The sequence below is a fragment of the Spermophilus citellus genome (assembly GCF_964194105.1).
Source record: "Spermophilus citellus genome assembly, chromosome: 3".
NCBI lineage: Eukaryota > Metazoa > Chordata > Mammalia > Rodentia > Sciuridae > Spermophilus > Spermophilus citellus.
In genome coordinates this window covers 117194778-117210219 of record NC_138184.1, presented here as the reverse complement: position 1 = coordinate 117210219, position 15442 = coordinate 117194778, and the positions used below count along the sequence as shown (strand labels likewise).

The following is a 15442-nucleotide window of genomic DNA, read 5'->3' as shown; positions in this document are numbered from 1 at the left end:
TATGGTGCCATTCTCAACTCTGAATTTCTTCACTCCTGTGGTGGGTATGTGCTCAAGGACAGATAACTGGACAAAAAGTAATCCTGTTCCCCCCCAGATAAGGTACGGGGAGAGGAAGATGAAATAAAAAATGTTGATCCTAAAATAAACTTCAGTGGCACAGCATCATGCTGGGGTTTTTCATGTTAAGTTTTTAATTTAATTTATACTTAACTGAACTTTATTTGTCCATGGTGGGTGGGTTGTATTGTTTAAAAGGGCATCACTTTTATACCAGTTAATATAGACAATCATATATTAAATCTGTAGAACATTATATTTTCCACTTACACAAACTCATAGTAAAACTTATAGTAAAATCAATTTGTTTCAAATTCATCTGCTTCAGAGTTCTAGAAATTTGGAAATCAACTGAAAGGACTCTTTGTGTCAGAGTTGGGGAGTTGACCACCTGGGAGGATAAGGAGGTGTGGAAAACAGTATATGATGGATGGGGAGGGAGATGAAGCTGGAAACAGAAGCAGGATCCCATATGGGGGAGCTCCCATGGGACCTGATGATGCCCAAAAAACACTTGAAGAAACAAAAGAGAAATGGTAGGAGCAAAAGTAGGGCTCTTCTGAGCCCTTTTGTTCCCTGACAACTAGGTAAGACACTTCTTGAGGGTAAGGATGTCCAATGCTCACTGTCCTCCCTGCCCCACTCCCCACTGAAAAATGGCTCCCTAACAACTGCAGACAAAAATAGAAGTTCCTGAGGGTGTAAGGGCCTTTCCTGGGGGCTGCCCTGTGAGTTCACCACACAAAGTTGGGAACAGACAATTCAATGGTGGACCAGTCTTTCATGGAAAACAACATGCTCATGAGATGTCACATGATGGAGTCCCTTATTCCATCAACTGCCAACCACTCTACAAGCACCAGCCCAAGAATTCCTGATGCTCAGAACCTGGTGACCTCATCTTTAGAGAACAATGGGACTGGGCCTTCTGGGGACTCCCATTGGTGGGCAGAGTAGTGGGTGAGTTCACTCTTTCCAGAGCCATAGTCCTGGTAACCAGAGTGAAACTTACAGATTCACAAAAGGAGGACATGGGCCTTCCAGGCAGTAAGTAAACCCAGACCTTTGAGTGTGGGGGACAAACTTTCAGGGAAGACCCTTTGAATGAATGGGGGTGGTGGCTGCCTGAATGGAGTGCTATTTAATTAAGAGACAGACTCCTCTAGGAAACTAAGGACTCCTCGAAGGCAGAGACCATGTTCTGCCCAAGCAGAAAAGATACACTTGAGGTCCTTGCCCTTAGTGAGGCTTCTGGGTCTGAGTGACTGTATGGGTCCTGGACTGGGAGCCTGTTAGAGTCTGTAAACAAGTCTGGATGGCGCTTGGCATTTTGCCAGAGGGAGTGGTTTGTGAAGTAACGCCAGGGAGCCATTAAGTGTGGAGATTTCTTATTGGTTGACTGCTGCATCTAGTTTATGTTAATTAAGATAAGCTGTGTGGAATGTATAAATACCTCTGTTGTCCTACAATAAACGGCTCCCACTCCTGCTGTATCAATGTACACAAGTTCTTCATCACCCCCTGGTTATTTTGCTGCAGCCAGACTGCGGCAGGAGCCAGAAGGCCTGACTTGAGTCTGGGCAGATCATGGCCCCTCGACACCTAGTGTTCCTTATCTGTAAAAGGCTAATGGGGTCGCTTACATGCCCTGCAAATATAGCTTTGACTGAATGAGGAAATTATTAGGCATGTCTTTGAGAAAGGTGGGAGGGAATGAGAGGATGAATGAGCCAATGAGATACAGTTCAGGTCCCAAGCTAGAGCTGTCAGTCAGCTTGCCTCTTTTCTTTTTTTTACTGCCTCAGAGTGGGTGCCCTGGTACTTTGGATTGTTGGGGCTCTGCACCGTGATAACTGTTGGCTGCATCCTCTTACTGCACTGGAGGAAGAACCTGCGGAGGAGGCAGCGTGCCCAGCAGTGGGTGGAGGTGATGAGAGCTGCCACCTTCAGTTACAGCCCACTGCTGTACTGGGTCAACAAACTACGCAGACATGGCATGACGGCCACCATCAGAATAGACCCTCCCCGGCCTGTTGCCTGTACGGATATTGAACTCCAGATTCCGGTTCTTCCATCGGATCCACTCCCCCATGAAGACATGCGTCACACCTTCAGAGGTGGAAGCCCCAAGGAGGAAGCCGCTGTTCCCCTCCAACCTGCTCTGGTGGTTTCACAGGAGCCCTCACCTAAGGGGATGCCAGAGCGCCAGACCCCATCGCCCTTCCCGATTGTCTTTGCAGAGATCCCCTCTTTCCCTCCCCTCCGCACCCTGAACTTTCCTCCCATGCTGTCCCACTCTGCCTCCTACCCCTTTCTCGAGGCTCCTGAAAGGCAGGTCCACTACTATTCCCTTCCTGCACTGGCCCAAGGGGTGAACTGCCCCAATATGTAGACTTTGACTACAGGGTTGAAGCCTCCTCTCACTGAAAGGAAGAGCTTCAGGGGCCAGGTATTAGAAAAAGGAGTCAAAGACTGTGATCCTGATACACAGGTCATAACCTTTATAGATGTTACATAGTAAAGTTTTGTTTTAAAAGTCATAGTCATTTGCGTCTCATTTGCCAGTAGGAAGGCAATGTCCTTCCCCTGTGTGATGGTGCACAAGTCTCACCAATACAATGAGAACTGGAGGCTGGCTCTGAAGAGACACATTGAGCCAATACTTGTGGATGAGCTCAATTCCCTCCATCAAGTATTCAATGTGTTCAAGACCCTGGGCTAGGTCCCCAAAGGCACTGCTCTTCTGCAGGATGGGAAGTAAAATTGCCACAAGAGTAACAGTTGCCAATGGCACAGGGCTACGGCAGTCCACAGTGGCTATGCCACTGGCCAAGCAAGTCATCATGAGGTCAGTGAACCACACCACACTATGTGCTGACTGGGTGGTATCTATGATGTGTCGATTCTTAGCTGGTTGTTTCTCTACATTATTTCTAACAGAACAACACTGCAAAGTGGTTATTATGATTTTTCTTTTACTGATGAGGAGACAGGTTCCAAGGGCATATGCCATTTCTTTTTTGATGTTATTTTTGCTGAGTCTCTTCTCCCATGTACATCTGTCTGGCATTACAGGTCCTGGTCTTTCCACCCCATGGTACCCTTCCTTAATCATATCTTCTTAAAACATCCTTGGTGAATGAATGCTTCACTGTGTGTAGCATGTCATCAGCTTGGCCTACAGATTTGCTTACTGGAAGGGCTGGTGGTAACCACCTAATATTATATGCAGTAACACATCCAAAGAGTGTATCCTAAGATATCCATGGCTGCACAAAATTGAGTCCCCTGTCATTCTACTACATGAGAATATTAATAATTTTTATACTTTCTGGATAAGGTCCAAAAAGGAGACACAAAGATAACTATGAGATATTTGCCCCAGTTTAAAGATAAGAAAGCTTGATTCTGTCCCACAAATTTGTCCCATTTACTCTGAAAATGAGCAAACCACTTAACCATATTTCATCTAAACTTTAAATGTACATGGCCCTGAGAGAAGTGCCTGTTTTTGCCTATTTTGTGGTGTGTGGTGTGTGTGATTGTGATTTTCAGAAGTTAGTAAACATGTAGCTAATTTTTTCTTTTTTTCCCCCATGTCTGGTCTCAAGGGCTTACATCCAGCAATGCGAAGAAAGCCTGAGTCCTATCTCTATGACCTCTGGCAATATATTTTAAGCCATTTTCTTTTATTTTTTTAAAGTTAAGTGGAACCATTTCTTCCTTGTGTAAACATGATCTTATGTTGTTTCTCAAAATACAAAACAGGACTAAGCAGATCTTCTCTGGAGAACAGGGGCAGAGGTTCACTTCTCCCTCACCTTGCCCCCTCTTCACCTTGCCCCCTTCAACCCTGCAGATATCTAAAGCCCACGACCTATAGTCTTCACTTCTTCTCACCCAATAATACTCTAATTCTGAAGGTAGATTCTAGAACACTAATTTGCGTCAATGATCAGTTAGACCCTGCTTTCAAAGGAGGATAGAATCCATAAACACAAATCAAAGATTTTCTTTCTCTTAAGAACCAGGGGAGTGGGGGGAATCTTTGTAACACACAGTGACAGAAAACAAAAATGTTTTATTCAGATAAGTTAAAATGGCTGTCACTAATATGAAATGAAGCTCAAACTGAGTTATAAAAACCTTGAATTCACCCCCTATACTGAACCAAAATTGCTTATATGTTACCAAAATAGCTCCACTAGAACAAAAGTAGATTTGCATTACCTCATATGAGAATACAAGTTAGGTTAGGTTCATATAACAAAAATTACATGCTCTATAAAATCTCAGGATACCCAAATGTGTTCTGGTTTGGGTATGAAAGAAACCAAATCTACTTGGTGTTGGTAAGCAAACCAAGGAGATGCACAGCAAACAAAAAGCTGTCAATAAAAACTGCTTGACAGGACATTGACCCCATGGGAGTCAAAATTCTCCACTGTGATCAGCAGGGCCAGCACAGGGGGTTGGAGGGGTTATGTGTAGCAATGCAAAGAAAGGAAACTGCAGTAGAATGCAACACAGCCAGCAGCAGAGGAAGGGTGTCCACTCCTCAGCTTTGTTGCCGCAGACCCATTCCTGGGTGCTAGGAAAGTTACAGCATCTTGAAGCCAGGCACTCTATTCCTCTGGGAATTCTGCAGGATCTGTGGCCTCTCTTAATAATAGAGAGGCTCTTTAAGTAAACATTATGATGCCAGTATGTGTGTGTGTGTGTGTGTGTGTGTGTGTGTGTGTGTGTGTATATGGGTCAGGAAGCAAGCAGTGCTTTGGGAAACTGAAGAAAGAAGAGTAGGAGCTGCCACACAGAATAGCTAAAGGATTGCAAATGAAAGCCAAACTCAGATCACTACCCAATCTTTCTCAGAGAGCTGAGGATATGGCAGGTGAGGCTTGACTACAGCTCAACACAAGGACTAGGCTCAGTAAGTGAGGACCCTATACAGATATAAATCCCACATTAACACTAAGTAATTGGTTTCTGGGGGTTGTAAGCTAATATTCTAGTCTAGAACAAAGGAAGTTGAGATAATGACCTGTGTCTGCAAGACATGATAGTTTCTCAGGCAGGATGACAAGGGATCACAGGCCTGAGCACAGAATGGGTGCATGTGGCAATGACCCAGCGATTCTATTCCTAGACATATATTGGGGGAATAAAACATATCTACAAAACCCTAAACAATAATATTCACAGCAGTATAATTCCTAAAATTCCAAATGTGGAAACAATAACCAACACATGAATGGATAAATAAAATGGGTTGTGTCCATACAATGGAATATTACTCAGTCAAAAAAGAAATGTATTGCTACATGCTACAACATGAACAGACAAGGATAACATTACACTACAAGAAGCACACACAAGGCCACATATTATGATTTTGTTCATAGGAAACATCCCCAAACCAGCATCACTCCTAAAAGACACTCCAGTCCCATTAGTCATCACTCTCACTCTCTTCTACTCTCAGCCCCCAGTAACCACTAATCTACCTTTCATCTCTATGGATTTGCCCATTTTGAACAGTTCTTATAAATTATATAAGATGTGGCACTTTTTGTCACAGTATGGAAACAAAAGAGTGGCTCCATATTTGCTGAACTAGTGGAGAAGCAGTATAGAAAGAAAGAATTTATGATCTAGAAAAAGGTCACACAATTTTAGAGGTAGGAGAAAATTTGAATGTCATCTAGTCCACATATCTAATTTTCTAGGTGAGAAAATCTAGATCCCCAAAATCCTGGGCTGACCCAGGGATAGTCAGACATAGAGTGACAGAAGTGAGAATTAAAACACAAAGGGTTTAGTTTACAATGTAGGAGTTTTTGTAGACTGATTCTCCAAAATAAAATCCTCTTTTTCTTTCACTTCATCTAATATGATGCAGTGATCAGTACCTCCTTAGGTGTAGGGCTTGCTACTTGCTTGTATCTAAACATGGTTGGGTCTATTTCTCGAGTTTTAGGCCAAACTTGTTTCAAGAAAAAGACCTAAATTATTTTCTCAATATAACCAGGTGCCTTTCAACCTCTAGTATTTGGTTTCTACCAGTGTTTCTCCCTTTGAGCATGTGTTTTGTGGACATTTCCTACTAAAGTACAAGCTCTCTTAATTTTGAAAGCTCACAAGCTGGCAGCCCCAGGAAGTATGACTCTAGAGCTCACCCATTCTCAGAGAATAGCTCTGACATGTATTGTATCCCCTTGTTCTGATTCATTACCTAAAAACTAAAAAGATATTTCACAACTATGGACTTTAGGAACAGAACTCTAAAATGTCTTTTGCTTATATATTTGTTTACATACTGGATACACAAACATGTGAATCTCCACAGGGCATCCATATCATTCACTCTTGTTTGATATGTTTTCTCTGTGATGAGGAGTGATGATCTTTTTGAGAATTAAGATTTCTGTGATCCTTTGAGGGAAAAAATTGACTCAAGCCTTACCTCTTGATCTCCACCTCACTCTATTTTATAATCATGACACAATTACTATTTTACCCCTTCAGTTTGTGAATCCAATACAAAGATTAACCAGTTGTTGCTTTTTAATTGAGAAGTAAACCATCTTTCACCCTCCATTCCAAGTAAAGCAAAACCCACAAAAGTCATACATGTCCAAAAAAGACATACATGATAGACTAATGATTTTTCTTTTTTTAATACTAAGAATTTCTATGCATTTTCATCAAACTTCTAAAAGCATAGTTTTTACAGGAAAATCTCCTATCAACTGAACAATATCCAACATGAATTCTGAATTTCAACTAGATGACCTTTTTTACATATATATGATATGAAGAATAGCTTTGTTCACAGGAAGTGCACATCAGGAAAAGTGGGTTGAAAAGATTCGTAAAGCTAGAAGGGAACAGTGATTTCCTCTAGTATAAATCCGACTCCTTCATTTGAAAGAAGAGGAAAGTGAACTTAGCAAAGGAAGACAGTCTTCTCAAGAAATAGTGGTAGAACAAGAGAATGTCCCAGCTAGAGAGAAAGGAAAGAAAGGGGGGGGGGGAGAAAAGAACCTCACCCTAAAACTCACACCATGTACAAATATTAATTCAAAGTGATCATGGATTAAAATGTAAATATAAAGCCATAAAGAAAAGGAAAGTGAAGCTCAGCAAGGGAACTTGGTTTGACAGAGTTCACCCAGTGACTTAGACATGTCACAGAGCTTGTTTCAATACATTATTATTCACCAGCTTAACAAATTCCATTTGGCCTAATATTTCTCTACTCAGGCTCACTCAGAGTAAATGGTTGCCACTCTGTTGACTGGATATTTGTTCATGCTCTTTTGGTCTTGAAAAATCTGTGCTACTTCAATTACTCATTCAGCCTTTCACTAGGCAACTGCCCTGTGCCAGCCATCCTCCAGGATTAGAAGCTGGAAGTCATGTTTCCCATCTCAAGGGACTCAGAGTTCATGGGGGAGAGAGTGGAGTCTCACCCTAATGAGATTTAAACCCCTTTAGGGGCAACAACCAGCTTTTCCTTCCTTTTCACCAGGTGAGCACAGCCAGGGGAGCGCTGGGCACACCTGGCACATTTTGGTGATTGGCCAGTCTTGAGGTCCAGGACACTGGCTGCCCTGGTCTGTAGAGAGGACTGAAGTCTACAGAGATTAAGGGGCAAACCCTCCATAAGGTGAGAGAGGAGCGCAGGTCGTCCCAGGAGACTGGGGGGTCACCTGGCTCATCTATTGGTCTGCACCAGGCAGTGGTCACAGGGGGACCCGCCAATGGAGGAGAGAACCTGGCAGATCCAGGAAGACCCCCAAAGCTCCACAGGCGCCTCCTCCCAGGGCACAGCCCAGGGCTGCCTGGCGGGTAATGATGGCTGTTTGGAAACACTTTCCTAGTTACTGCTCATAAGGGAATTTTTTCATTGGCCTAAAGAGGATGAATAGGCTTTGGAGACAGATCAAGCCCACTCTAGTCCCACCTCCCACTAGTTGACAGGTTTTTAAAGATTATTTTTTTCTCCAAGGGGTAATGCCTAATCTGTGGAAAATGCACCATGATATTTATTTCCAGTTTCTGAATGATTAAGTTCTGTATCATCTTCTAAAGGTACTGGAAGCATAGCGTGTGACCTAATACTGAAAATTTTCTTGCTTGGTACTAGAATTTATTAAATTATGTTGTTTTAATAAAAAAAATATAGTGGAAAAAGGCACACGTTAGTCAGGTTTCTATCACCATATCAAATACCTGAGAGAAATTAAAGAGAGGAAACTGTTATTTGGCCTCATTGTTTCTGAGGTTTCAGTTCATGGTCAGTTGTCTCTGTCACTTTGGGACATGTGGTAAGAATAAAGAGCATCATGATGGGATGACAGTGGTGGAGAAAACTACTCACATCACGGTGGCCAGGAAGCAGAGAGAGAGGAAGATAGAGGGGTCCGAATATCCCTTGCAAGCGAACGCTCCCAACAATCTAACTTCCTCCAACTAGGCCTCATCTCTTAAAAACTGCTGCCACTTTCCACTAGTACAACAGGTTGGTGACCAATCCTTTAACATATAGCTCTTTGAATTATTCAAGCAGTGAGGCTGAATTGAGGATGTGGCTCAGTGGTTAAGTGGCCCTGGATTCAATCCCTGGTACCAAAAGAAAAAGAAAGAAAAAAACTGTAATGTATTTATACCTAGTGAAAGAAAAAAATTAAAAGATCTTAGTAAGGCTACCCTTACAAAGCCAATCTATGCAGTATCCAAACTATCACATTGTTCTAATTATTAAAAGCTTGAAAACATCATTGACTAAATCAATATCTCCAAACTTCCCCATGCCTTATCCAATCTTGTCATTTTTCATTTTTTTATTCACCATTCACCAATTCCCTTTATCACCCTTGTCAGGAAATAAAATGTTTCCATTGGTGTGACAAAATACATGAGAAAATCAACTTAAAGGAGGAAAGATTTATTGTGGCTCACAGTTTCAGAGGTTTCAGTGTAAGGTCAGCTGGCTCCATTCCTTTGGGCCTGAGGCGAATCAGAACATGGCAGCAGAAGTGGGAGCTTGGGGTGGAAGATGATGCTCACCTCACAGCCAGCCAGGAAGCAAAGAGAAAGTGAGCTACGAGGGGCTGGGGGACATAATATACTTTTCTGAAGCATCCATCTAGTAACCTGCTTCCTCCAACTAGGCCCTACCTCCCACAGTTTCCACTATCAACCAAAAGTCCATTAAATTATGCATCTATCAATGGATTAGTCCATCAGTGAGATCAGAGTTCTCAGGATCCAATCAGTTTCCCAAAACCCCACCTCTGAACATTGCTGCACTGGGGACCAAGCCTTGGGAGACATTTCAGATCCAAACTGTAACACCTCGTATGTTTAACACCTGGGGCTTACAAATTAAACTAATAAATGACAGATTAAAAGGTTTATTTATATGAAAGGGACAACTAATAAAATAATTAGCCAGTTCACAAAATGGTCAAAGTTAGAAGCTTCTATTTCTAACTTGGTAAAGAAAAAGGAGAGGAGGGAAAACGATTTCTGTTCAAAAACAAAACAAAACAAAACACAGCACAAATAGGTTGCTTTAAGAGAGACAAATATCCTGGCTGCTCAAGGGGAGCAGTTTCTCACCAAACCCTTCCCTGTGGTACTCTGCCTCACCTTGTGCCTAGAGCTATGGAGTCAACAACCTATGGATGGAGACCTCAATCCTGAACCAAGATAAACTTTTCCTCCTCTTAAGAAAAAGAAAAGACAATATGATTGATGTATGTACATTCCATGTATGTATTATATGTCAAATTACATTCTACTGTCATGTATGACTAAAAAAATAAATAAAAGTTTAAAAAATAAATTTAAAAAAAAGAAAAGGAAAAAGGAAAAATAAATGGGATTTGGGGAGAATAAAGAAGATTTGAAAACTTTTCATTAATACACATTTATGCCAAAACCATGTGTTCTTTCCATCTTATTTATTGCCAAGAAACTACATCTGAGAGGGGAGTTATGATAAATTTATTTTGGGTTTCTTCTTGGGAGTAGACTTGACTGAAAAGAAAATGTATAGCATACTCATTTGCCAGAAGTTGCCGCTTTTAGTCAGATAAGGAGACCTCTGAGAAGGCAACTTCTACATGTGTTCAAATTAGAAATAATGCCTGAATGCTTCTCTTCCTGTCCTCATCCCCCACTACATGACTTTGGAAGGCATTTCAGATGACCCTTACCAATCCTGTTCAGGCAGCATTACTCATTTTTATTAAGGTATATTCTGAGTTTATAACTGTAGTTACCTAAATGGATCACCCTTTTCTTGCAGTTCACCTAGAATAGGGCTCCTGAAATATGATTCTTTTTTTAATATTTATTTTTTAGGTGTATTTGGACACAATGTCTTTATTTAATTTATTTATTTTTATGTGGTACTGAGGCTCAAACCCAGGGCCTTGCATGTGCTAGGTGGGTGTTCTACCATTGAGCTACCACCCCAGCCTCTGAAATCTGATTCTTGATAACAATATCCTGCAGGTATGTTGTACTGGACATCTCACTGAACATTTTGTAGTTTTTTTAAAAATCAAAAATGCCATGTGTCAGCCTTCAGATACAGTATGGATAGAATCTAATCTCTTCTCCCATTCTCTATTATAAGTCCCTTCATCTCTTGTCTGGAGCCTAGATGAAGAGATAGTCACTTAAACCACTATGATACAGAATGCTGAGGGCAGAGACCAGGGAATTTGATGATGACCTCACATTAATCATATCAATCTCCTTACCGCTCTTGCAGTCTCTGCCCTTCACTCAACCTTTTCCAACCCTTCTACATAGTACACAGAATGATCTTTTTAAAGCTTAAGCTAGCTCATATTCCTTTTCAGTTTAAAACACTAAAATTATATTCCATTTTTCTCAGAACTAAATCCTAAGTCTTTATAATGGACTACAAATATAGGCCCCCACTTCATCTTTTTTTGTGGGGGTTGGGTGAGTACCAGGGATTGAATTCAGGGGCACTGGACCACTGAGCCACATCCCCAGCCCTATTTTGTATTTTATTTAGAGACAGGGTCTCACTGAGTTGCTTAGCACCTCTACTTTTGCTGAGGCTGACTTTGAACTCACGATCCTCCTGCCTCAGCCTCTTGAGCTGCTGAGATTAAGGTGTATGCCACCAAGTCCTGCCTTACTTCATCTTTGAATTCAGGTCTCACTATCTTTATGAGAGTCTAGGTATCCAGCCCCTCTGATCCTATCCCAGAGTCTTTGATTGATAATCTTGTTAGGTTTCCTTTCCTACCTGAATGTCTCTGCTCCTGGCAACTTGCCACAGGGATCTGGCTTGACACCCCTATGTTTAGTAACACTCAGTCCTACTTCCCAAATGCTTTATTTAATTTATTTTTCTTCCTGGTACTTAATTCCATCTGACACACACTTTTATTTACTTATTCTATTATTTGTCATCCCTCCTTAGATTGATGTCTACACGAGCGCAGGCACTCTGCCAGTTTTTCCCCCACTGCATTATCTATCTTGCTCAAGTGTATCAACATCTAGACTAGTGTTCTGATCAAAGTAGATGTAGATAAATCTTTGTTATTTAAAATTCATCACCTGTTAATCACCATTCATGTAGACCCCAGAAAGTTTTGCAGGGCAGCTGCAGGTCAAGTTCAGTCTGTTATTCCCTTCCTTTGGTAACACAAATGTCTCAGCTTCTAGGTCCTGTCTTGCTAGCTCTTACCTGAGGTGTGTCCAGTCCTACCCCCAAACAACTGATCAGAGAATTTATTGCTCTGAAAGTTGTTCTGGTAAATACAGTTCTCTTGTCTTGTTACTTTTTCAGTGATACTTGATGCCCTTACAATTTGTGCAACAGGAAACAGCCTGGCTTACCTCTCACTCTCTTACTCCACCAATACCAAGCAATCACCATGTCCTTCAAAACTAGACAGAAAAGACACATGAAGGGTATCAGAATGGGGGAAAGCATAGTTAGCATTCTAAATTCACACTCTGGATATTTTTATTCAAATTATATTAAGTTGAACTCATCAAAACAATCTTCTCAAGGTGGAGATAAAGAGTATTCTTGGTTTGTATCTGAAATACTGCCCCCACCACCCCCACCATCCAAAGTCTCCTGTGTTCAGATGTGGGGCTTCGGGGAAGTGATTGGATTATGAGGCCTCTGACCTCATTCTGGGACTAATCCACTGATGCTCAATGGATTACTGGGAGGTGGCACCTAGTCGGAGGAAGTAGGTCATTGGGGTCATGCCCTGGGAAAGGTTTATCTTCTCTCAGGCTTCTTTCTCCCACTCCCTCTTTACTTCCAGGATGCCTTGGGCTGAGCAGCTTTCATCCTCCATGCCCTGCCACCATGACATTCTGCTCATCTCAGGCTAATGCAGTGAAGCTGCCAATCACAGACTGACACCTCTGAGATCCATAAGCCAAAATAAATCTTTGCTCCTCAAAGTTGTTCTTGTGAGGTATTTTGGTCACAGTGAGGAAAAACTGACTAACACAGATGTAGGAAGTGGATTGGATCAGGTATTAGTATATTATTCAAAATGTAATAGAAACATAACATGCATATAAACACATGGTGAACACAGGTCAAAGTTCCATCTTAACCCATTAATGAAGGAACCAGTGTTGCTGAAAGGTCGGGCCTTGTCCTCAATGCTAATCCAATAATGAAGACATGGCCAGCTTTGGGAAAAAAAGAAAAAGAAGATTTATTGCTTTGCTGGCAAAGGAGAAACACAGGGGACTCCTGTCCTAGAGACTGATTCTGCCCATCAGTAGGAACAGGGGCTTTTAAAGAAGTGATTCAAAGGCTACATTCCACATGTTCTGTGTTGGAGTTGTAATAGTCATTTCTGAGATCTTCTGGTACCATACCCAAAGTCTGGATTACTTTATTCTTATGGTGGGTATGTATTCAAGGACAGATAAATCCACCCAAAATGAGGAACAAAGGTAATCCTATTTCCCATGAGATTGGGGAGGGGAGATTAGGGACAAGCAAGGAGAGGAGAAAGAAACATGTCCTTTAAAAAAAATAAGTTTCAGTGGCAAAGCAGCAAGGGCTACAGTCCAAGCATAAAGTGGACCACTGTTAAACCAGTAGGATAGCAAACTCCTTCAGAGAAGAAAACCCGTCTCCTTAGTATATAGCCAGTTGAAAAGTTGGGGGAAGGAAATTCTTGGAAAGAGAATGAAACATTAGAAAATTAAAGTTCTAACCCCAGCAAGGCACACTGAATTTTTACAGGACACTGATCATTTACATTGCCATGGGGTAAATGGGAACACTTGGGTCTCTTTCATACAACACACTTTTGGCTATTTTCTGCAAATTAATTTCTGACCTTAATTTTTTTTTTTTTTTTAACTGTGGTGCTGGGGAACCAACCCAGAGGTTTGTGCATGCGGAAACTGTGCGCTGCCACTGGGGTACATCCTCAGTCCTACTTCTGCCCTAAAAAGAATTGTAATTAAGACCAAGTCACTACAATATACTGACTGACCCTTGGCAGCCTTGTGGTATAGTTCTTTTCTGCCTCACTTTTAAGTTCTAATAGGGACAGTCTGGTGGTGCACAGAAGACTGGAAAAGTGAGGTAAAGGGTATTTGCCTCAAGTGCCATTTATTTCCATGAATCCTCCTCCTTCCATCGCTAGTTATGGGTAGTCCTTGACCTTTATGCTCTTCTATTATCCTGTACTCTACACTCAGCACCCTGATAGTTAAGTGTTTCTCCCTCTAGACTACAGGAGCGTTTTTCTTGTCCACCTCTACACAATCTGCCGTAAGCTCAGGATTTAATACATCTTACAAATCTCAACAAATGTTCATTGAATATCTTTACAAATAAATGGCAACTGAATTGTGCTGTGAAAAAATCCAACGGCTTTGAGGGGTACTTCAAGGTGGGGTCAATGGTGTCAGGGCAGGAAGATATGCTGGAAGAAAAATATCAACATCTAAGTGAGAGGTGAGGTGCAGGGAGCCTTTATTCCACAGTCAACCTTCCTTGCCCTTTGTCCTCCCCATCACACTTGGGCGGGGTGCTCGACCCCCCACCCTGCTGTAGGCAGAAAAGGAAGGGAGAGAAGAAGGTAGAAACCAGGGGGCGGAGAGGGGGCGTGCAGAAAGAAAAGGAATCCGGGTAGGTCGGGAGCGCGCGCCGGCCGGGGGCGGAGCGCTGCGAGATCTGCGCCGCGCGTCCCACCTCCGGGGTAGCTTGCTGCTGGCCCAGCCTGCGCGCGCCGGCTCCCGGCTGGAGTCAGCCCATCTGCCCACCGCTCTGGGGACTTGCCCCTGACCCGCCTGCGAGCCGGCAGCCGGGCGCACCCGGAGAGGACAAGGAGGAGCCATGAGCCGCTTGCCCGTTAGGGTGGCGGCGCTGCTGTTGGGGCTGCTGGTGGAGGTAGGGACCGAGCCGATCCCGGCGCCTCCCGAAGCGCTGGTGTGGCGCGGACAATGCTAGGACAGAAGGGGGGACGCAGTTACGAGGCTTCTCTACCCCGGGAGACTTCCTGGGGGAGTCGAATTGTCGAGCGGCCGAGAACTACAGCCCCACGGACCTGCATATGTCCGGGTGCGGGAAGGTGGAGGAACCCCGGTGACAGGGAAGCTCTCCTGACCCTTACGCTGCTTCTCCCTGTCCTCCTCCTTCTATCCTTGTCCCCTATCCCCAGCCCCCTCTTGGAAAGCTTATTTCTTCCGCTTCTTGCTCCGGTTTTCAGCACTCGGGAGTGACCTTTGTGCCCTGTCTGCCCACCCTCCCTGCTGCGGAGGGCCGGAGATCGGTGGGAGTTGGGGGGGCGGGGGTCCCCGCGAGCAGAGCAGCGCAGGCGCGGAGAGTCCGGGACGCGAAGCGGTTCGGGGTTGTGGTGGGACGACTGGGGCGGGAGAGGGGGAGAGTTGCTAGTAGGCGGAAGGGAAGTGGTGAGAAATGTCACGCAAATGCCAGAGAAAATAGCCGAGATGAGCAGCAGGAAGAAACATCAGTGCTTTTGAAAGTGAAGCGCAGAGTCTTCAGGTGTGACAAGAAAATTCCACCGAGAGCTCGGGTGGTGGGTGCTGATCAGAAGCCTAGGGAACTTGTTGAACTGCTAGAGGGTGGAAGCGGCGCCCAGTGACCACAACCCTCGTGGGGACTGCGGCTCCTCCTGCCTGAAAAGTTGCATCCTGTGACAGGGGCCACCCCCTTCTAGCTAAAGCGGGTTCTTTAAAATGGGCCATGGTGGAATTCCAGTGTGGAGGATCTGAATTAGGACTTAACTCCCTACTGAGCCTGTTTATTTGGAAAGAAATCTGTGTTACATTAATGAAGTCAATGTAAATGAGAAATGATTAACATACT

At 43.3% G+C, this 15442-nt stretch overlaps 1 protein-coding gene across 1 annotated transcript; it reads left to right on the top strand.

The window, feature by feature from the left end:
- Nucleotides 1–502: 502 nt before the first annotated feature.
- On the top strand, nucleotides 503–2452 carry LOC308643412 (testis-expressed protein 38-like; the record flags this gene model as incomplete). The annotated part of the gene is made up of 2 exons (XM_081283266.1): nucleotides 503–596; nucleotides 1866–2452. 2 exons carry the CDS (start codon nucleotides 503–505, stop codon nucleotides 2450–2452), a joined length of 681 nt encoding a protein of 226 aa, XP_081139392.1.
- Between the last annotated feature and the right edge of the window lie 12990 nt (nucleotides 2453–15442).